Here is a 22,193-nt window from a genome sequence, read left to right as displayed (position 1 = left end):
TGAAAACAATTAGCAGTGTGTAAGGGCTGTGTAATTTCTTGTTTGTCCGACGCTTTGTTTTCGTGTCACTGTCAAAATTATTACTACCTTTTACTAAGCGGTCTCTATAAAACGATAATCACGATCGCAAAAAAGTCAACTCATTTGAAACACTTGCCGGACGTCTCTCTCTCTTCTGAAATTCGCCTCGGTGATCATGGTCCGGAATCTATTTCTTTCAAAAGTGTTGCACAAGGTTTATGTTGTCGACATTTCTCTTTAAACCTAGTTGTTTTTATCATGGACGAGGACAGTTTTTCCAAAAAATGAATCTGAGGTTAAGTGGCTTTCGTCCACTGATGTCGCACCTTCGAATCGATTAGAAACGTGTGAATACTTACACTATGACAATACGTTTCACTGCAACTGCCCACAACACAACATCTAAAAACCTGCTCTCTCTCCAAAAAAAAAGAAAATAGACAAAAAAAGAAGAAAAAAAAACGCCGACTGAAAAATGTTTATCGTTTAAAAGTATACTGAATGACCAGTGTTATTACGGCTCAGGGGTATGACTTCCTCTCACATTTTGGCATTTGGTGGCGCACTTTCGGCGAGAGTCGGAAATCCGGAAACAGTCGACCATTTCAGGATAGGTGGGCGTGGCTACAACACGGGAAATATCTCAAATTCACTTGGATACGAGTAATCATTTTCAGCAAAAAAATCTATAACTGCCCATTTCAGTGCGATACAGATCTAAAATGGGAAACGTGAGGGTGGGCATTGCACAGGCACTTTAAGGCATTGATGCAGGTTTGGTTTTAGTCTGTTCATTCATCAACAATTACATTTTTTCGACTGCGTCTTGAAAACTGCCGGCTTTGATACTTGGTATGTATATATCTTTGGTACATGTAGACCTCTGTCAGATTTGTTCATTTCTTGGCGATATCTCCAATTCTCTATTTTTGGCGAATATTTTGTAATTTTTTGTAAAAAATGCTATTTTTTAATTTATTCTTGAAAACTATCCGTTCTATTGCTTTGATACTTGGTATGTAGGTACCTTGGATGGACCACTGTTAGTTTTGTTCATTTTGTATAACATGCAACAGTTGCAAATACATACATACCATACCATTGCAAATAACACATATACATATTTACTTCATTTTCAGATACAAGCCTTGCTGCATGACAAGCGTGTTGATGAGGCACTTGCTCTTGCCAAGAATGCAAAACGAGCAGGGTTGAGTAAAGATAAATTCCTAAAGGTATGAACCATCTAAACTCCATGGTCACAGTCTGCTAGCGTACAAGTGATAATAAAATAAATTTGATATTTACTACAAGGGGCTGCCATCTTTAATACGGCATAAATAAGGGACAAATTGAGAAACATGTTTTTTAGATTCTTACAAATCAGGGAAAACATACCACACTTTCACAGTCAAATGTTTCATTGAAGTAATATTAAACCAAACAAAATTTGGACGAATTCGTCTTTTTTTGTGTGGAAAAATATTTTGCATACAAACACTAAATATCATGAAGAACACTTTCTCTGGGTATTTGAAACCAAAATTGTCATCTAACTGTAAGGCCATTGCTGATTGACAGCTGAGTTGGATTGATGTTCTAGCATAATCCACATACTTGGATATTTCTTGGTGGAAAATGAATATTAAACAGCTGATTTGCATAATAATTAGCCAATTTGTAAATGTTCTACAGGTATCTCTAGAATCACTCATCACATTCAAACTTTACAAACAAAACATCAGAATAAATTCCGTACATACAGACATCTAAAAACAATGTGGGAATAGGAATAGAAATAGAAAATGTTAGTTTTGTTAATTAACGAAATGAAAATGAAGCACTTCCTTCTTAAATGCACCTTTTATAAAAAAAGATAGAAATGAACTTCTCAAAAATTTGCTGCTACCTCCCAAACTTTCTTACAAAGAAAAAATAGTTGCAATACTGAACAATGGTAGTACAAAATTGGTTCCTCAAAATGCTAAGTATATATATGATTGTTTTAAAATCCGAGAAAATAACTTGAAAAAAGTACTACAAGCTGTAATGTTTTAAAGGTTCTATTTGAGTATGATTACGTCACTGCTCTAATTACCCAGAGTTCAATGCTAATAAACAGTAAGAGTGTTTCACCATTTTGAATCTTGAAACTTGTCAATATATTACATTTTGGTGACGAGAATGTTCAATTCCTATGTGGATGAATGCCAAACAAGTGTTGAAGTTTTCTAGGAGAAAAAAGTGTGAATTTTCCCTAAGTTGAGAAGGATTGTGTTCGTAAATCCAAAACTTCCAATGTGTGCGAGATGGCAGACGTTGGAGCATTCATCGATCGAGTTTAATGCCGAACGCTGTTAGTGCCAGCAAAGCCCAAAGACATTCAATTACACGTCATCGTACAAACACTAGAGCGATATTATAATCCAGCACCATTAAAAATTGCTGAGAGTTTTCATTTTGGAACTCAAAATCAGAAACCAGGCGAATCGATCAGTGACTATATTGTGTCATTGAAGAAACTGTCCATTCACTGCAATTACGGACATTTCCTGAATCGAGCATTGAGAGACCTGTTTGTGTGTGGATTGAATAATTATGTGTAAGAGCATGTACAAAGAGAAATTTAGTAATATTCCACTTATTTTATCAGATGTTAAGTTGAAAACATATACTGGTGAAATGCTTAAGGTGTGTGGAGAGATGAGATGAGATGTAATGTTCTGTACAAAGGTCATAAGTATATATTGCCAATAATTGTAGCAAATTATGAAGGTAAACCTACTTTGTTAGGCAAAAACTGGTTGAACCATATAAAGCTTCAGTGGGCTGAGATATTTAGTGTCACTAAATTGGAATCTTCCAGTGCCAAAATTCAACTTGATGAGCTGTTACCAAGACATAGCAAGCTATTTAAAGAGGGCTATGAGGGTATGAAAGGGTTTGAAGCCCACATAACTATGCAAGATAGTGTGAAACCTGTAAACAAAAACCACATCAAGTCCTGTTTGCTTTGAAAAATGTAGTTGAAAAAGAGTTGGACAAACTGGAGCGATACGGTGTGATTGTGAAAACGAAGAGATCAAATTGGGTAAGTCCAATAGTGGTTGTACCAAAATCTAATAAGTCTGTGAGAATTTGTGGTGACTATAAGGTGACCATCAACCAAGCTGTAGAGGATGAACAGTATCCACTTCCTACTACTCAGGACTTGTATGCAGCGCTAGCTAGATCTAAATTTTTTACTAAACTTGTCTTGTCACATGCATATGCACAACTCAGTGTTGATAAAGAGAGTCAAGAGTATTTGACAATTAACACGCATAAAGGACTGTATTCTTATACCAAGTTGCCTTCTGGGGTCAAATCTACTCCTAAAATTTTCCGAGCTAAAATGGATCAGATGCTACAAGGGGATAAAGAAATGAGTGTGTAAACAAGATGACGCTCCCATTGGTGGTGATAACTGGCAGGAGAATCCTAGTTGATGTTTTCGAGAGATTTCGCAAACAATGTTCACTTGAAACTACAAAAGTGTGAATTTCTGAAACCTGAAGTGATCTACTTAGAATTGAAAGTAAATGCTGATGGTTTGCATCCTGGGAGTGAGAAAATTGATGCTATAAAACAAGTACCTGTTTCACTCAATGTTAGTGAGTTGAGATCATTTTTGAGTATGATCCAATATTATCACTCATTTCAGCAATTCCCACCCTTGCAGCAGCATGTATGCAGAGATGGGGGTTAATACTTTCAGTATATGACTATGAAATTCAATATAGAAGATCTGAAGATCATGCTAACTGCGATGCACTTTCCAGGTTGCCACATGGAGACTCCAGAGAGGGTAGTCAGAGTGCGATATATCAAGCGAGTGCCATCAATGATGATTTCCCAATAACAGCAAAGGACATTGGGAAAGCTACAAATGTTGATCCAGTACTTAGTAAAGTATTTCATTTTGTTATGTCAGGGTGGCCAAAGAGTTGTAGTGACGAGACTCTTAAACCATATCATAATACATGTAGAAGACTTGAGTTGTCTTGTGAGCAAAATTGTGTTCTTTGAGATTCCAGGGTGATTATTCCGTCAGTTTTAAGGGAAAAAATGTTAAAAGAATTGCACTGGGAACATCCATATGTAGTATGATAGCAATTGCTCGTACTTGTGTATGGTGGCCAAAAATGGATGAGCAAATTGAAGAGGTGGTGTGAGAGTTTGCACAGTATGTCAAAATGTGAGAAATACTCCACCTAGTGCACCAATTATTACTTGGAAATGGCCAACTAGACCATTTCAGTGTATCCATATTGACTTTTGTCAAAAAGGTAGTGATTATTTTCTTGTAGTAGTTGATAGCCATTCAAAGTGGATTGAGGCGAAACATATGACCTCTACTACTGCTGAGCGTACCATTGATGAGTTGTGTTTAGTTTTTGCTGACCATGGCTTACCTAAAGAGGCTGTGTCTGATAATGGGCCACAGTTTACTTCTGTAGAGTTGGCTGAATTTATGCGTAAAAATGGCATAAAGTATACTTTGGTTCCACCTTATCACCCACAATCCAATGGGTCAGCTGAGAGGTCAGTTAGAGTTGTAAAAAAAGCTTTATTGAAACAAGTTCTTCAATGTACACAAGTGTTCTGTAATTTTCCACAGTCCTGTTTATTTGTTAGTTGAAATCTGTGTATAGATGCTCTGAGAGTAATCCATGAACCACATGTACACTGTATTACTAACCTAATTTAAATAAATTGAGTCACTGTTACAGCAATAGATGTGACCTCCCAATGCTAAGGATTGACAAAGAAAGATGATTTCACTATCAGAATATAAATTTGTTTGTTCTGTGCACACAAGGTACACTGGATTGTACAATATATGAAAATTATTTACAATGAATTACTATACATTCATTATCAGTCAAATACAAATACGTACCTCAAATATCAAGAACTTTCAACTGTATGTGACTATAAATACAACTACAAATATGAGCCAAACATTCAGAACATCCCATGAATATATTATCTTTACACCTGACTACGGCCAGGTTTTAAAAAGATGCACTCCAATTCAATTATTTTAACAATGCTTCAGAAACTCCACCAAACCACATTAATCACTACATAAATTACACTCTCATAAAGCAAACATTCTAACTATATTCTGATAATGTCATGATTATTCAGAATGCTTGCTTCTTAAAACAGTTCATGAAAAAGATTAGTTCCATAAGAAATATCTTTGCCATAGTAACATAGCAATGTACAATAATGCTGGAACGGCAACGTAGAATTACATACTTGAGACGACGATGATGTTCACGCACCTTGTAGTTCTTTAGCTGTAGGATTGAAGTAGTCAGACAACAAACTTGAAGTAAATTACTGTGTCGGATATTCAGCATTGGGAGTGTACAACTATACACAACAGTGTTGGAATACATGCAGTGAATTGGTACTTGATTGTCTTGCACACCATGTAGCAACATGAGAATAATGAATGACCATAAATTCAAATCTGATGACCCCTTTATAGAAAAGTTATGGGGTACATTCTTAAAAACACAAAACTAAATAGCACAATCCTAATAGTAGTAAAAACACAGAAATACATCACATCCACAAGTCAGATTTCAATGTAGATATTCTGGGGCATGTCACAGAAACAATGCATATTATTCACCTCGTATGCATATCTCAAAAATAGGATTTAAATTAAACTTTTTGCACAGGTTCTCTGGAATAAATCAAACTGCAAATCAAATGTATTTTGTTTTGTTTTAATAAAATTGTTTTGTGATACTGTAATTATAAACTTCAATGCTGTAAATCACATTCAGGCTTCTTAAATTTGGAATTAAGTTTAAATATTCCCTGTTCTTATTCCAAAAGTTCCTTACCTTGTATGATGACTTCATTGCTTTTTATTTTTTGATTAGAAATGGTTACATCTAAACCACTATTTTTTTTGAAAAATGTATAGAATATTATATTATTTCATTGTTTAAGCACTTTTATACGCAATTTTTCCATGCAAGGATAAGAATGTTATCCATCGATACATATTTGTTATTTAATCCAAATTCTCAATGTGCAAGATTCTAATAGTTAAGATATGCTCATTGACAAATATTGTGATAACCACTCACCAGATTTCAATAAATCATGGTGGTACAGGGTAATCTACAGTTACAAGATCCATGCATTTTAATTACCACTTTGCATAAATTGGGTAACTTCTTAATATCTCAATTACCAAATATCAGTCTAAGATTTCAATTAAACATGGTGCAGATGCTCTGGGATAAACCAATGACTGCAGTTCCTTTTGTTTTCTGTTTGTATTATGAACTTTGGCTTTATGCATCCTGAAGAGGGGTTTCTATTTTATTTAACCAACTGGATGGCAATTTAAAAAAATATTTAATATTTTAGTCAAATACAATACAATACTATGTTTGACTATGTACTGCTTCTCTCTGAACACAAAATATTGGTTTTGTGAAACTTTGATTCATACTACAAGTATAAATATTATGAGTTGCCTCTCAACAAATGTTACTGTATTTGTCTTTTCACAGATTTATCGACGAATTCAGCAGCAAGCTGGATTCATTGAATTCTCACAGTTACGGTTCAAAGAAGCTGCTGAATTGTTTAAAACTGGTGCTCTGGATGTGAGAGAGGTGGGTTGGTTGTCAATTGTTTCTTATTTATTCCATGTATTTGTTATCAGTAAATTACCGTCACAATTAAGTTTTCGACAGCTGTCATGACAACGACAAAATAAACATCTGCATAATAATTTTGTTCTAAAACTAAGCGAGTCGATTGAACAAAAATAACAAGGCTTTGTTAGAACACTGCATGAACATGTAACTTTAATAATCATGGAGTTTACAACAATAAACTACAATGACAAAAGTTGAATAAAATACAAGAAATTGACTGCCATATTAAAGTAGACATGGTTATAATATATGTAATTTCTGGCAACTGTAGATGGCTGGTCATGTATCAAAAGTGTCAAATACTAGTAAGGAATATTCAAGTCGCAGTGCAGTGCAGTGTCATGAATGAAGAATTCCACATATTCACATATTCTCCATTTTTTGTTGGACTGGTTGACTTGTAATATACATGTACATTAAATACACCTCTGGAAATTAGACCACCAAGTATTGGTGCTGTCGTAGACTCGTGAAGTGGTTTTACTTCGTTGAGTAGATTGGATGGATATTTGGTCATGTGACATGCTACAATTTCGAATGTTTTCTGTATTATTTAGAATGTCAGAAATCTGCTTACTGTAAAGGGGTTAATTATTCACTGGGTTTTAAATTTGCTTATTTCGCTGACTGGAAAATATGCTAAATTAAAACCCAGTGAATATGTAATGTTTAGTGTAGAACACATTATCTAAATTATAACCCACTGAATATGCCTGAAATGATAAATCAGCCAAATTTAAACCCAGTGAAAATCAGTCATTTTACAGTATGTTGCATCTTGGAAATGGTACTGTACTGGATGATCGATTGGATATTCCAGTGACCGTTTTTTAGCTCCCGTTAAACGGGGCTTATGTGGTACCGGTATCTGTGACTCTGTGACTCTGTGACTAAAATTTGTTCCACTGATAACTTGAGATCTACAATTTCAATTCAAATGAAATTTGGCACACAGCTAATATATGATGAGTAGATGTGCTGATTAGATTTTGGTGCAATTCCATGCATATTAATTAGTCAATTATTGCATTAATTAATTTATAACTTAGTCTTTAAAGTTTCTTAACAAATATTTGACTAGGGTGAGTAGCCTAATTTGCATATTGCAATAACGTATTCTGTCGCAAAAAAAAACTGGTAATATTTCATTGGAAGGTCTGCAAATTTGCGAATTTTAGTGTATAATGATTTATTATATCATAATGGATGTTATTTGAGCATCAAATAAAAACATCAAATGTATGCGAGTATGGGGAGTACGCATGCGCAGTTACAAGAGTGACGCGGCCATTTTTTCAGTTTGACGAAAAAGCAGTACCCTTTCCGATTTTCATGAACGCAAGTTCAATTTCATTTTGTGCATCATATTCATCAATAGTCAAAATCAAAGACAGATGCGTACAACTTTCTGCCTATCTTGATTTGTAAATTTTCTGGTTACATGTACAGTATTCTCCTCGGGCCTGCATTGCTTAGACAATAGCCGCATAACTTTTGTTTCGCCTGCGATTCTGCAGTGTTCTCATCAGGTCGTTTAAGGGTATCGTGTCCGATACTGTTCTTTCTTTCCACGATACTGTTTCCCTCAAGCTGGGCCATTTCCAGGCCATTGTTTTGCAATGATGAATCAGAACAGAACAATTCGTGTGAACTGATCGATGCTAGCTTATTATCTGGATACTTGTATTCACCTGTGGGTCTGCGGATACTTCGGCCTACTTTCAAACATGAATATAGAAGGAAATCAACGATTTTTTTTCAGTATAGTTCCAGACTTTGCAAGAAATTTATATAATAATGACAGTGATTACTACTATTGGGTTCAAAAAGTATTTATGATCATTCAAAATATAGTGGCCATGGCTGTCGGTTCAACCCAGTACTGACCTTCACCGCTATTGTGACGCCATGAGCAGAGAAAAAGAAAGCTGAATCCTCGCGTCTACACTTAATCCATGTATAAGGCAGACACCGACAGCAGCAGCAAGGAAGTTTGCCAGTTTTATTCAAGATATAAATTTTCTATTTTACGCATTGGAGCTACACAATGTGACTGAAAGCACTTCCAATGTGATCTAATTTGTAAACAATCTCTTTGCACACGACTCCCAGTGTCTTCTCCTCGAGCATACAGTAATGTTTCACATTTGTTTTCGCATGGTTTCCATCTTACTCAAATAAAACGAAGCAGTTGATTCCTATTTTACTTAGTGTTTGATATTTTTAAACAAAAATGCACTCATTAAACAAATAGTAAATATGCGAGTTTTTTTTGTTTTTTTGTTTTTGCCGAACGAGGACAAGGAAGACAAAATAGCGGTAGTTTTGTTTATGGTCGATCGCGATCTTCGGTTTGTATCAAAAGCACGTCTCACAAATGAAATATTTTTTTTTCGAGTGACAATTTGATAGCAATTAAACAAATTTCAATCGTTGGCATATGTAAGGGCTGGATCACTTACTTTCAATGGCTCAAAGTCTGGACGAACATTAAACTACGATGTTTTTATTTATCTGTTCTAGGTATGTTGTACAGAATTTTTAGTTGTATTATTTTGATGATTTAATTTCAAGAATCTGTCAAGGAAACAATCTGCTGTTATTTTACATGTTCACGTAGGTTTAATTTAGCAGATTTTACTTGTCAGCGAAAATAGCGAAATTTGCCCATTGCGTCAGGAAGATCTATTCCGATTTGCTGCACTGAGGTTAATTGCGGTTTTTACTACTCCATCGCTAATGACACTAATTACCAAGAATTAAAAAAACAAGTGAAATTAAGTCGCATTGGGGAAAAAAAAACCATAAGAAAATCAAAGCAAAAATTATTCAACTGCAGACGAGACAAACCCCGACCTCTAGAAATACCTCATTCATAGAGTGCCTCATTAGTGCCCTTTGTTTACAAGTATAGTGTTCTTGCATGTTTTTCAAAATGCCCATATCAAAATCGTGTGTTTCCATATACAGTATGTCATAGATTCTCAGACATCTTGATCAATTTTATTGATGGATTGACTTACATGCAATTACATTCACTTATTAGGCAAGCCTATACCTTTATAATACATGCTCTGATCAAACAGGAACTATTTACAGTTTAACTTTGATTGCATGATGTGTGTTGTTCGCTTAATTTCTGGAAGAGATTTTTCCTTGCAGTTTTGTTTGTTAGTTGTTTTCTCAAAACAGATTAGCTGCAGTTGCCATCTTTTTCATTACTGATACCAATTTGTTGCCCTGGTTTCGATATTCCCAGAGACTGAGTGCTGATACAGAAACGGGTCATTTGCATATGAGTAGTTAGCAGGCCACAAGGATGCATCTTTCTTGGTTTGTATGGAGGGTCCACATCCTTGGGTTGACTTTTCTGTTATTGTTCTTACCAGTGTGTATGTAACTAGATGTCTACCCAACACATATTATGGTGCTTGGTATCACCACGTAAACCAAAATAGACCTTGTTGCAAAACCAAATTGTTCTGGTTTCCATAGTATTTCAAATGCATGTTCTGTTGTAGCTCCTGTTTTTCTTGGTAGGTTACCCTTCCCATCTTTCTTCAATTCTTTTGGTTTTATTAGCTCCGCTGTCGACTTTGTCGAGCGGAGCTTATCATATGAGTGATTGTCCGTCGTCGTCGTCCGTGTCAATGTTTTACTTTTTCGACTTCTTCTTGAAAACTACAAGCCTGAATGCTTTGATACTTGGTGTATATGTACCTTGGGTAGACCTCTCTTAGGTTTGTTCATTTCATGTTGATATCTTCAATTCTCTAATTTTGGTGAATATTTTTGTCATTTTTGGTAAAAAGTGATATTTTCGACTTCTTGTTAAAAACCGCAAGTGCAATTGCTTTGATATTACATATATAGGTACTACATGTGGACCTCTCTCAGAATTGTTCATTTTGTAATGATATCTTTAATTCTCTAATTTTGGTGAATTATTTTATCATTTTTGGTAAAAAGTGATATTTTCGACTTCTTGTTGAAAACCGCAAGTCCAATTGCTTTGATACTACATATATAGGTACTACATGTGGACCTCTCTCAGATTTGTTCATTTTGTGATGATATCTTCAATTCTCTAATTTTGGTGAATATTTTTGTCATTTTTGGTAAAAAGTGATATTTTCGACTTCTTGTTAAAAACCGCAAGTGCAATTGCTTTGATATTACATATATAGGTACTACATGTGGACCTCTCTCAGAATTGTTCATTTTGTAATGATATCTTTAATTCTCTAATTTTGGTGAATATTTTTATCATTTTTGGTAAAAAGTGATATTTTCGACTTCTTGTTGAAAACCGCAAGTCCAATTGCTTTGATACTACATATATAGGTACTACATGTGGACCTCTCTCAGATTTGTTCATTTTGTGATGATATCTTGGATTCTATAATTTTGGTGAATATTTTTGTCATATTTGGTAAAAAGTGATATTTTCGACTTCTTGTTAAAAACTGTAAGTCCGATTGCTTTGATACTATACATATTGTTCATTTTCTGATGATGTCTTCAGTTCTTTAATTGAAATGTGCATTTCTAACAGCGGAGCTATCTCAGCCGATAGGCTGCTTGTTTTTTCTGTTTCATGGACACCATAGATCAAAGCGCACTCAGCTCATAGTTGTTGCCGTTAGGTTTGTGAACACTGATGATGAATTTGCCAATAGTTTTTCTAGCTTACATGGAGGTACATGTATTTCTCTGGGCTCTTGTATTGCTGGTGTCTGCATGAACTCTTTCAGTAACTTATTATCGTACATTTTTTTTTCTGGATGTGGTTTTGTTTTCTTGAACCTTGATCATCTTTTTGTTAATCACATCAGTCACTGATACAATGATACGGCAGTGTCATCTTTGTTTTGTATAGTTTCTAAGACAAAATATTTCCTACATTAATGAATGTTTTATGTTTTACTAGTAAAATATAACATTGTAAATCTTGACTTTGTCTTTGCCTTCTATTTTTGGTAATTGAAGGAATTGCCTCTTAGTTATGAGAACAAAATAAAAATATAATAAGTTCTTTTGTGTGTGAAATATTGTTATTTATTGCTATAGACAACATATTGCTATTTGTATAGTGCGCCCTCTATCAGTACAATATTAAGGTCAGGTTAGGGAGTTCGAATATCAGCCATCTTGTATGTTATTGTACGATGAACCTCTGTGTTAAAGCATTAAACTAGTTCTACAAATCACACATCGTAGCAGATTGAATCAATAACATAACAGTGTGATTTTGCCCATACTAATTAACAGATGAGGATTTGTAAACATCCAAATATAATATATTATTATACATCTGTAACTGTTACAGCGTGCCGTAATTTTGCAGTATTTTACAGAGTATTTTCATCCTATCATACAAGGAAATGCAAATTCCAAATATGGAATGATTACGTGCGTAAGCTTCCTATAATAATAAAAACAAACATGGCTTCCATCAGAGTTTGACCGGACTCCACACAAAGAAGTTCGCTGATTCTGTTCTAAACATTTTGAATTTCATCATTCCCATGGTGTATCCTTGGTAGGAAAAGATGTATAATAATAAGGTTATTACGAGAATACCTCAAAGTATGCACTCAGACAGTACAGCTGGAATATAATATAATATAATATAATTTAATTTAATATAATTTGTCTTTTCTTTCAGTTAATTAATTTATTTCCATTACTACTGCCAGCAAACTCCAACTTTACAAGATCTGTGCCACTTTTACATGAATTTGCAGACATTAACCAAATAGTACGACACGATAAAGAGAAATTAGCCAAATGTAAAGAGTTCTTAATTTCATATTTGAAAAATATTAGATGTACTAGACTAACAGTTGGACACAGAGAGGTAAGTTATGTCTCCCATTTGGATGACGTGATGTGGATTGCATTGCATACGCTAAGTATGCACTCTTGTCATAAAGTAAAGTAAACAAAACATTAACTGATTCCATAGTACATGTCAGTTTATTTAGCAAACAACGACTGTTAGCTGGTTGTCATGCACATTCTTCTTTGTATCTATGCCAATACTGCCTCAGGCTACCATGTATAGTGCAGTCATGTAGCAGGTAACTGACTACCTCAGGCTGCCATGAATGGTGCAGTCATGTAGCAGGTAACTGACTACCTCAGGCTGCCATGTATGGTGCAGTCATGTAGCAGGTAACTGACTACCTCAGGCTGCCATGAATGGTGCAGTCATGTAGCAGATACCCGACTGCCTCAGGTTGCCATGAATGGTGCAGTCATGTAGCAGATACCTGACTACCTCAGGTTGCCATGAATGGTGCAGTCATGTAGCAGATACCTGACTACCTCAGGTTGCCATGAATGGTGCAGTTATGCAGTAGGTAACTGACTACCTCAGGCTGGTGTGAATGGTGCAGTCATGTAGCAGGTAACTGACTACCTCAGGCTGCCTTGAATGGTGCAGTCATGTAGCAGGTAACTGACTACCTCAGGCTGCCATGAATGGTGCAGTCATGTAGCAGATACCTGACTACCTCAGGTTGCCATGAATGGTACAGTTATGTAGTAGGTAACTGACTACCTCAGGCTGGTGTGAATGGTGCAGTCATGTAGCAGGTAACTGACTACCTCAGGCTGCCATGAATGGTGCAGTCATGTAGCAGGTAACTGACTACCTCAGGCTGCCATGTATGGTGCAGTTATGTAGTAGGTAACTGACTACCTCAGGCTGCCATGTATGGTGCAGTTATGTAGTAGGTAACTGACTACCTCAGGCTGCCATGTATGGTGTAGTCATGTAGCAGGTAACTGACTACCTCAGGCTGCTATGTATGAGGTATGTAAATGTTCGGTAAAACAGCCATTGCGAGCGTCGCTGCGAATTCGCAATGGCGAAAAAACAGGCGATTGCGAGTTTGCAATGGCAAAAAAACTGACGATTGAGAGTTCACAATGCCACAAAAACACTCGATTGAGAGTTCACAGTAACACATAAAACAAAAGGCTGATTTATATTGTTGAGCATTGCCGCAGTGGAAAATAGAAAGGTATGCCTATAGTCAACCAATGGTAGATGTGGATTCTTGCAACCCTGCTGTTACATTGTACCAAACATGAAGCGGAGAGATTTGACACAACATAATAAAAGTCAAACTCTCTTGCGAGGATGTTTCATTTGGTGAATTATTTGAGGAAAAAACGTTGTGACAGGATGTAATTCACAGCGTTCCACAGAACCATTGTATCCATAGTTCGAATTACAAAACGACCCTGAACATGGCGTACAGTCTGCAGACAGCAGTACGTTTCACCGGCAAACTGCACTGCAATCTGAATTGTCACAAATATAAAAACCTGGGCGTCATTTTATTTTTGTTATAAATAAATAATTTGTACGTATTTCCCAGATAACGAGATGTTTGTTTCACCAGGAAGGGAGGGCTAATCTGCACTGGCTCGGAAGGTTGTAAATGATTAGCTAGTTTGAATTTCTAATTTGCATAACATTACTGAGAATGAACGTGCATTCAACGCCACAAGTCTTTTGTTTTTTTAGCCAATCAGAATTCATCTTCCGAGCCAGTGCAGATCAGCAGGGAAGGGACGGTATCATGTTCCTGAGATCACACGTGATTGTAATGAGTGGCCCTACCACGGTGTTGAGGGACGATGAATTGAGGAGAGTGTCCGCTCGCTAATAAAGACGTCAGGTCCTAAAACTGAATACAGCAGCGTAGACCACGTCAATCTAGACGGAACTGTGAATATACCTGACTTGAATTCGGATTCTCACAAGTTGCCTTGTCGGCAGAAATTACTTGTTTGTTTTACTTCACGCAGTTTATACACACCACGGTTACACGGTCTTTTTTAGTAACTGTGTACACACAAACAATAAGCGCGCATGCTGACTATCTGTGCACAGAGAACGTTTGCTGTACTTGAATAATCAGTCGAATTAAAAAAAAAAACTAAGCTCTGCCCATACCACGGGAGGTAAATGTAGGTCAATTCCATAGGTACATTTGTAGCTTCGATGTTTCCTGTTCAGTTTTTTAGTCCCCGTTCGGACGAAGTCCGAAAACGGGGACTTATAATTCGGTCTCCGTCCGTCCGTCCGTGCGTCCGTGCGTTCGTGTGTTTGTGCGTCCGTCCGGAGTCATATCTCAGAATCCCTTGGACCAATTCCATTCATTCTTTGCATGTGCCTAGTACTTTATGTGGGACATATGCACATGCAGTGGTTTAGCGATTCGATTCAAAATGGCCGACTGGCAGCCATCTTGTTTTTTGAAAATGTTGTATTTTGGACATGCTTTGTCAGTTTTCATTCAAATTTAGTACATAGATCATACATGTTAGGATACATGTCCCCGACCGTCCGTGAGTTCCTGAGTCTGTCCGTCCGATCGTCCGTGTGTCCGTCTGTCCGTGTGTCAGTGTATCCAACGTCATATTTCAGAATCCTGTGGACCGATTCCGTTCATTCTTTGCATGTGCCTAGTACCTTATGTGGGACATATGCACATGCAGTGGTTTAGCGATTCGATTCAAAATGGCCGACTGGCAGCCATCTTGTTTTTTGAAAATGTTGTATTTTGGACATGCTTTGTCAGTTGTCATTCAAACTTGGTACATAGATTATACATGTTAGGATACATGTCCATGACGATTTATTTCGCAATTGGATCAAAGATGGTCGACTGGCAGGCATCTTGTTTTTGTTTTTTTATGCATTATCTTGGACGTGCTCTGTCAGTTTTCATTCAAATTTGGCACATACATGTACTTTATACATGTTAGGATGCATGTCCATGTCAATTTGTTTCAAAATCTGGTCAAGGATGGCCGATTGACAGCCATCTGACTTTTTGGCCTTACTACTATATTTCCACAATTTATGTACCATTTTCTTTCGTATTTGGCACATACATCATACATATCAGTGTGTTTCATAATCAGATCAAAGATGGCTGAATAACGGCTGTTTTTATTTTGGCCATATTACTATGACACGAAACACATGTTTTGATGTAAATAAACAATCTGTTGTATACGCCACTTGGAACTCAAGTTTCAAGGACACGCTCGCGACAACCCCTCCGCTTTAATATGACGAGCACAAAGAGAACTTAACGGGGACTGTGTCATTTTCAATGACTTGTGTGTCATGACGAATGCACATAGTCCTATATGATCTGTTTCTGAAACTTGAAGTATGTAGTTGGTAAACACCCAACAACTATCTCATCAAAAAAAGATCGATTGCGGGCCATATGCAGAAAACAATCGTTAAAAAAAAACTATATGCTAAAAAAAAAAAACTTATCAACTGGGCATGGGATCTCGCCAACGCGTCAAGTGATTATCCAATCACAGACGTGAATTCATGTAGCAGGCAATGAACCCTGATGAACTCAACTTGGTCTTTTGATGTGTAGCTTTCTAACCGTATTTTTCACGAAACATCGTCTCAAATATATATTATCTTTACTATTTCTACGCATCAGTAGTAGCATTTATGTCGCCAGTCACTAATGTTACAATTTTGTGGTTGCGACCTAGAGTGAAGGGTTTGCTTATTGTTTACTGTAGCGAATGTGCAATGTGTGTTCACATTTTCATGTTACCAGCTTTTTCTCACACATGTGTGATCCAATTCAGTTCAGAGTTGGTACAGAGACAGAAATTGATGGTGCTATGGTGCACATCAAGTTATTTTTTCGATTCTTTTTCCTTGATTTTTAACATTTTTCCTTCAAAATTCGACTTTTCCCGAAATTACCCGAGTTTAATCCGAGTTTTGATGACGCTTACGCAGTTCTCATCTCGATGGAAATCAGTCAATTTTGTGAGGATATTGTATCCCGGAATTGTATCTTTATTTGCGCAATGCTTCTATGGACAAAATTGTGTCTCGTCAATTTCAAAGGTAAGAAACTGTGCTTGTTATGGTATTTATACACTTTGTATTATCGTTTGTGTCTCGGGTTTGGTGATCGTGAGAAACTATTGCTAACCTGGCGAGAGTTTCGCCAGAAAAACTGCCTTTTTATTATGGTTGTAGGAACTGATTATGTATTGTGTAAATTGAAAGTTTACCTTGTGATTTAAGAGGTTTGCAGTGCTCTCACCGGGATTCAAACGTCGTGGTGGTGTCGGCGCAATGCTGCTCTGCGATGCTTGCCAGACTCTGCCTCGCTCAAAATCATTATCGCCATGCTTGATTTCCGCAACATTTACATTTGTTTATGATTTCCACAGCTATTGTTCTATGAGATGCGTCCTCGCTGTTCATAAACAGCCATAAACAAGTTTAGTTGGGTCGGCATGTACTCATTGAAAGTGTTGGTTTATTTACGTAATCCACTGATCACGCAATAGGCGAAGTTTAAAATATGTCGCTACTCAGGAGAGCTTGCCCACAACGCTAAATGTCCCAATATAAACGTACCGGTACGTTTATTTTTTCCACAGAAAAATTCCACCCGGCACATTTTTATTTGGGAAGGTACGTTTATTTATTTTTCTAAATCCGATTAAAAAAATCATGCCTTTTTCCCCATGAGAAACGAAGCCAAAAGATCGCACTAAAACATCGGTAAATCTGGTCTTTCGTGTTGCTTTCACCATGAGGTCGCTGAACTGTCATATTTAAATGCTTTATGGTAATTTGAGCACATGGGCACCATCCAGCATTTTGATTGGTTGATTAGCGACTTGACCTATCTGGTCAATAAACACGCGTCATGGGCATGGATAACATGGCGGATATTGTCTCATCGAGCGTTAACATGTAACCGAAAACATTTGCTTACGATAAAACTAAGTTGAATTTTACTTGCATTTCATAACAATTCAACGAATTTATTTTTTGTACGTTAATATAATCACTACTGAGTACTAATCAACAATTACAACACTTCGAAAACAAGTATTAAAGCTACCGTACCGAGATCATTTGCTACCAACAAAAAAATAATGCATAATAAATATAGTATTTTTTGTTATGTGAACAGTTTTTTTGATTGACTGTAATTTTCCAACATTTCATGACGTCTATTGTAGCACCAAATTATGGCCTTTCACTCCTCCGTGACGTCTATTTATTTAAAACGATTATACGGCATCTTGTCGCCAGCCACGAATGTCGCACTAGACGAACTTGATCGATACTGCCTACCATTCCATGCATTTTTTATCGACGCACGACGACACGCAAATCGAGAAAAGTATTGTCCTTGCAACAATTTCGCGCAATACGTCACCACTATACAGTGACTGATTTAATTTTTATTCAACATTAAAACAAACTAGAGTGAGTTGTTCTATGGTCGTATAAAAATAAAATAAACTACATTAAGATACAGTAAAGTTAACCAACTAAACAGAATGCTAAATAAAGCTAAATAATATTACAAACACATATAGAATCACAATAAACTTGTACGATCACATTAGAGTCATAACTATGGAAAGAATATTTTTATATTTGGTGGAGCTGCTCATATATCATCTGCATACATTTTTGTATGTATTGTGCAGTTTCCCAGCCAGTCCGACTCGAGTAGTGATTGGTTTGCTACTTCATTACATCTTGCAGCCTTTCAAACAGTATATTGCTACACATGCATCAATTGTTGTCCATGTATATTCCTAATTGCTCAGTGAAAACTTGCAATTTCTTTCTGGCTGGTATAAATATATTAAGTAATATGTTTTCATACTGAAAAGATGGTACACAAATATCTTTTTTAATTAAATTTAACAGCTAATGGGAGCATATATGCTACAACCTCTGCTTACTTTTGACTAAATGTTTTTTTGTTTTTTTCAGGTGCAGAGCCAGAATATTTTTCTCGGAAAGCAAAGCCACTGAAACTGCATATATTACAAAAGCATACTATTCGCTGCATGTCTGACAATTGTATAAAGTTTTGCAGGTCGCTTTTTTTTTTTTGAGAAGTGCTGTCAACCAAAGCATAAATATGTGTTTCTCTGTACATAAAAGTTCAATTTTACACGATTTGTTAATGGTAATGTACGGTATGATAATAAAAACTTGATAATATTTTTCTGGATTCTTGCACTTTATTTGTATCATTGTCATATGAGAAGTACTCTTGTCCTTATTTAGAGATATTGAAACTAATTCAGGGCCACAAACTACATGTAGATCTGTACATGAAGTACATGGGAAGTAAAGTTGTTGACACAGGTAATGTACACCAAGGAGTGTCATTCATGACCTGTTTGATTGGATAAAGTTTTACGACTTGGAGGCCATTTTTTCCCTCAAAAATCTAAAAAAAACAAGCTTTTTCTAGCTGTTAACAGCTTTTTTTCAGATGTGTGTCATCCAGTTTTGTTCAAAGTTGGTACAGGGACAGGTAATAATTGTTTACAAGTGCATATCGCATTATATGTTTAACAAGTTATAAATTGTCTCAGAAAAGCCAAATGAATAAATTTTTACCCCACCCCCTAAAATTGTAACACATCAATTCTGAACATTTAATAACAGAATTTTAATACAGCTCATAATGAATTAATTCACTCTGACACAAACTAAGTTCAATATAAGTTTTTGACTCTCGTGTGCGAAGTCTTTGCAGTTACCCTGTCTGTATGTATGTATGTATGTATGTATGTATGTATGTATGTATGTCACTTTTTTTGTTCCACCGTTATCTCAAGAACCACTAATCAAATTTTGGTGAAACTTGGTACATAGATGCTCTGGGATAATGCGCAGAGTTGATTAGGTTTTGGTAAAAATCTATGAATATTAATTACCTAATTTGCATGATAATTAGCTGATTTTTAGCTGTTCCAAGACTGTTCCACTGATATCTGAAGAACCACTCATTGGATTTTGATGAAATTTGGCACATGAATGCTCTGAACTAGTGCGCAGATTTGATTAGTTTTGGGTAACTATGAATATTAATTACCTAATTTGCATGATAATTAACTGATTTTAAGCTGTTCTATGACTGTTCCACTGATTTTTGAAGAACCACTCATTGGATTTCAATGAAACTTGGCACATGGATGCTCTGAACTAATGCGCAGATTTGATTAGTTTTGGGTAAAAATCTGTTAATATTATTAATTACCTAATTTACATAATGATTAATCAATTTTCGGCTTTTCCACCGATTTCTCAAGTACTAATCATAACATTTAAATAAAACTTGGTACATAGGTGTCATATGACACTGCACATACCTGATAGTTTTTAGGGTAATATCAGTACATATTAATTACCTAATTTGCATAATTAATTAATTTTCAGCTTTTGATATTTCGAGTAGTAATGATCACGTTTCAATGAAACTTGGTACATAGTTACTTGAGGACTGTGCAGTGATCTAATTAGTTTTTGGGTAAATATTTGTGCATATTAATCACCTTATTAGCATAATTAGTTAATTTTCAGCTTTTCACCTGATATCTCAAGTACTAATCATCACATTTCAATGAGACTTGCGACATAGATATTCTAGGACTATGCAGAGACCTGCTAAAACTTTGGGATAAATAATTGTGCCTTTTAATTACCTAATTTGCATAATTAGTTAATTTTTTGCTGTTCTATGATGTCTAAAAACCACTCATTGGATTTCAATGAAACTTTTAAAGAGTACCCATCACATTTCAATGAACGTAAGACTATGCACCATATTAGTTTTTGGTAAATATTTATGCTTCTTAATCATCTAATTAACATAATTAATACTGATATCTCAAGTATTGATCATCACATTTGAATAAAACTTGGTACATAAATGCTCTAGGACAATAGACAGTCTGATTAATTTTGGGTTAAAATCTGTTCATATTAATTCTCTAATTAGCATAATAATTAATATTTTTTTGGTTCTTATCACATTTCAATGAAACTTCATACATTGTGCAGACATTATTAGTTTTACACTTAAATCTGTTCATATTAGTTATCTTATTTGCATAATTAGTTTTCAGCTATTCCATCAATATCTCAAGTATAAGTAATTTTGAATTAATTTTTAATGTGTCTCCAAAACTTTCAGCACACGGGAGTTCTTTCTAAGCTTTCTTTGATTAAATTTTTTTCTGAGCGGGGGCTATGACATGACATGTCATGTCTTGTTTATGCTGTGTCAAATCTCTCTGCTTCATGTTTGGTACAATGTAACAGCAGAGTTGCGTGAATCCACATCTACCATTGGTTGACTGTCGCATACCTTTGATGTTTCACACGATGTTTCAAAACTGTTTTCTATTTTCCACTGTGGCAACGCTCAACAATATATATCAGCCTTTTGTTTTATGTGTTACTGTGAACTCTCAATCGTCAGTTTTTTTGCCAAAGCGAACTCTCAATCGTCAGTTTTTTTGCCATTGCGAACTCGCAATCACCTGTTTTTTCGCCATTGTGAATTTGCAGCGATGGTCGCAATGGCTGTTTTACCGTACATTTACATTCCTGCATGTATGGTGTAGTCATGTAGCAGGTAACTGACTACCTCAGGCTGCGATGTATGGTGCAGTCATGTAGCAGGTAACTGACTAAATCAGGCTGCGATGAATGGTGTAGTCCTGTAGCAGGTAACTGACTACCTCAGGCTGCGATGTATGGTGCAGTCATGTAGCAGGTAACTGACTACCTCAGGCTGCGATGAATGGTGCAGTCATGTAGTAGGTAACTGACTACCTCAGGCTTCCATGAATGGTGCAGTCATGTAGCAGGTAACTGACTACCTCAGGCTTCCATGAATGGTGCAGTCATGTAGCAGGTAACTGACTACCTCACGCTGCCATGAATGGTACAGTCATGTAGCAGGTAACTGACTACCTCACGCTGCCATGAATGGTGCAGTCATGTAGCAGGTAACTGACTACCTCAGGCTGCGATGAATGGTGCAGTCATGTAGTAGGTAACTGACTACCTCAGGCTGCGATGAATGGTGCAGTCATGTAGTACGCAACTGACTACCTCAGGCTGCGATGAATGGTGCAGTTATGTAGCAGGTAATCGACTACCTCAGGCTGCGATGAATGGTACAGTTATGTAGCAGGTAACTGACTACCTCAGGCTGCAATGAATGGTACAGTCATGTAGTAGGTAACTGACTACCTCATGCTGCCATGGATGGTGCAGTCATGTAGCAGGTAACTGACTTCCTCAGGCGCGATGAATGGTGCAGTCATGTAGCAGGTAACTGACAACCTCAGGCTGCCATGAATGGTGCAGTCATGTAGCAGGTAACTGACTACCTCAGGCTGCGATGAATGGTGCAGTCATGTAGTACGCAACTGACTACCTCAGGCTGCGATGAATGGTGCAGTTATGTAGCAGGTAATCAACTACCTCAGGCTGCGATGAATGGTACAGTCATGTAGTAGGTAACTGACTACCTCATGCTGCCATGGATGGTGCAGTCATGTAGCAGGTAACTGACTTCC

The 22,193-nt window shown here is 36.4% G+C and overlaps 1 protein-coding gene and 1 long non-coding RNA gene across 3 annotated transcripts in view; both read left to right on the top strand.

The window, feature by feature from the left end:
* Positions 1 to 22,193, top strand: part of LOC102800727 (transforming growth factor-beta receptor-associated protein 1-like) — a 219,735-nt gene that overhangs the window by 157,505 nt on the left and 40,037 nt on the right. For both annotated transcript variants that reach the window (XM_085501557.1, XM_085501558.1), the window contains 3 exons: positions 1,161 to 1,256; positions 6,609 to 6,713; positions 12,427 to 12,618. In XM_085501557.1, coding sequence (XP_085357683.1) covers positions 1,161 to 1,256; positions 6,609 to 6,713; positions 12,427 to 12,618 — 393 coding nt within the window. The remainder of the gene's footprint in view (positions 1 to 1,160; positions 1,257 to 6,608; positions 6,714 to 12,426; positions 12,619 to 22,193) is intronic.
* On the top strand, positions 16,152 to 18,823 carry LOC146740977 (uncharacterized). The gene is made up of 2 exons (XR_014929943.1): positions 16,152 to 16,674; positions 18,580 to 18,823. It is a non-coding gene; the product is annotated as an uncharacterized LOC146740977 (long non-coding RNA).

This window comes from Saccoglossus kowalevskii, chromosome 7 (assembly GCF_978046115.1).
Source record: "Saccoglossus kowalevskii chromosome 7, keSacKowa6.1, whole genome shotgun sequence".
Lineage (NCBI taxonomy): Eukaryota > Metazoa > Hemichordata > Enteropneusta > Harrimaniidae > Saccoglossus > Saccoglossus kowalevskii.
The sequence above is the reverse complement of the archived record's forward strand: the minus strand, read 5'-3'. Positions and strand labels throughout refer to the sequence as shown.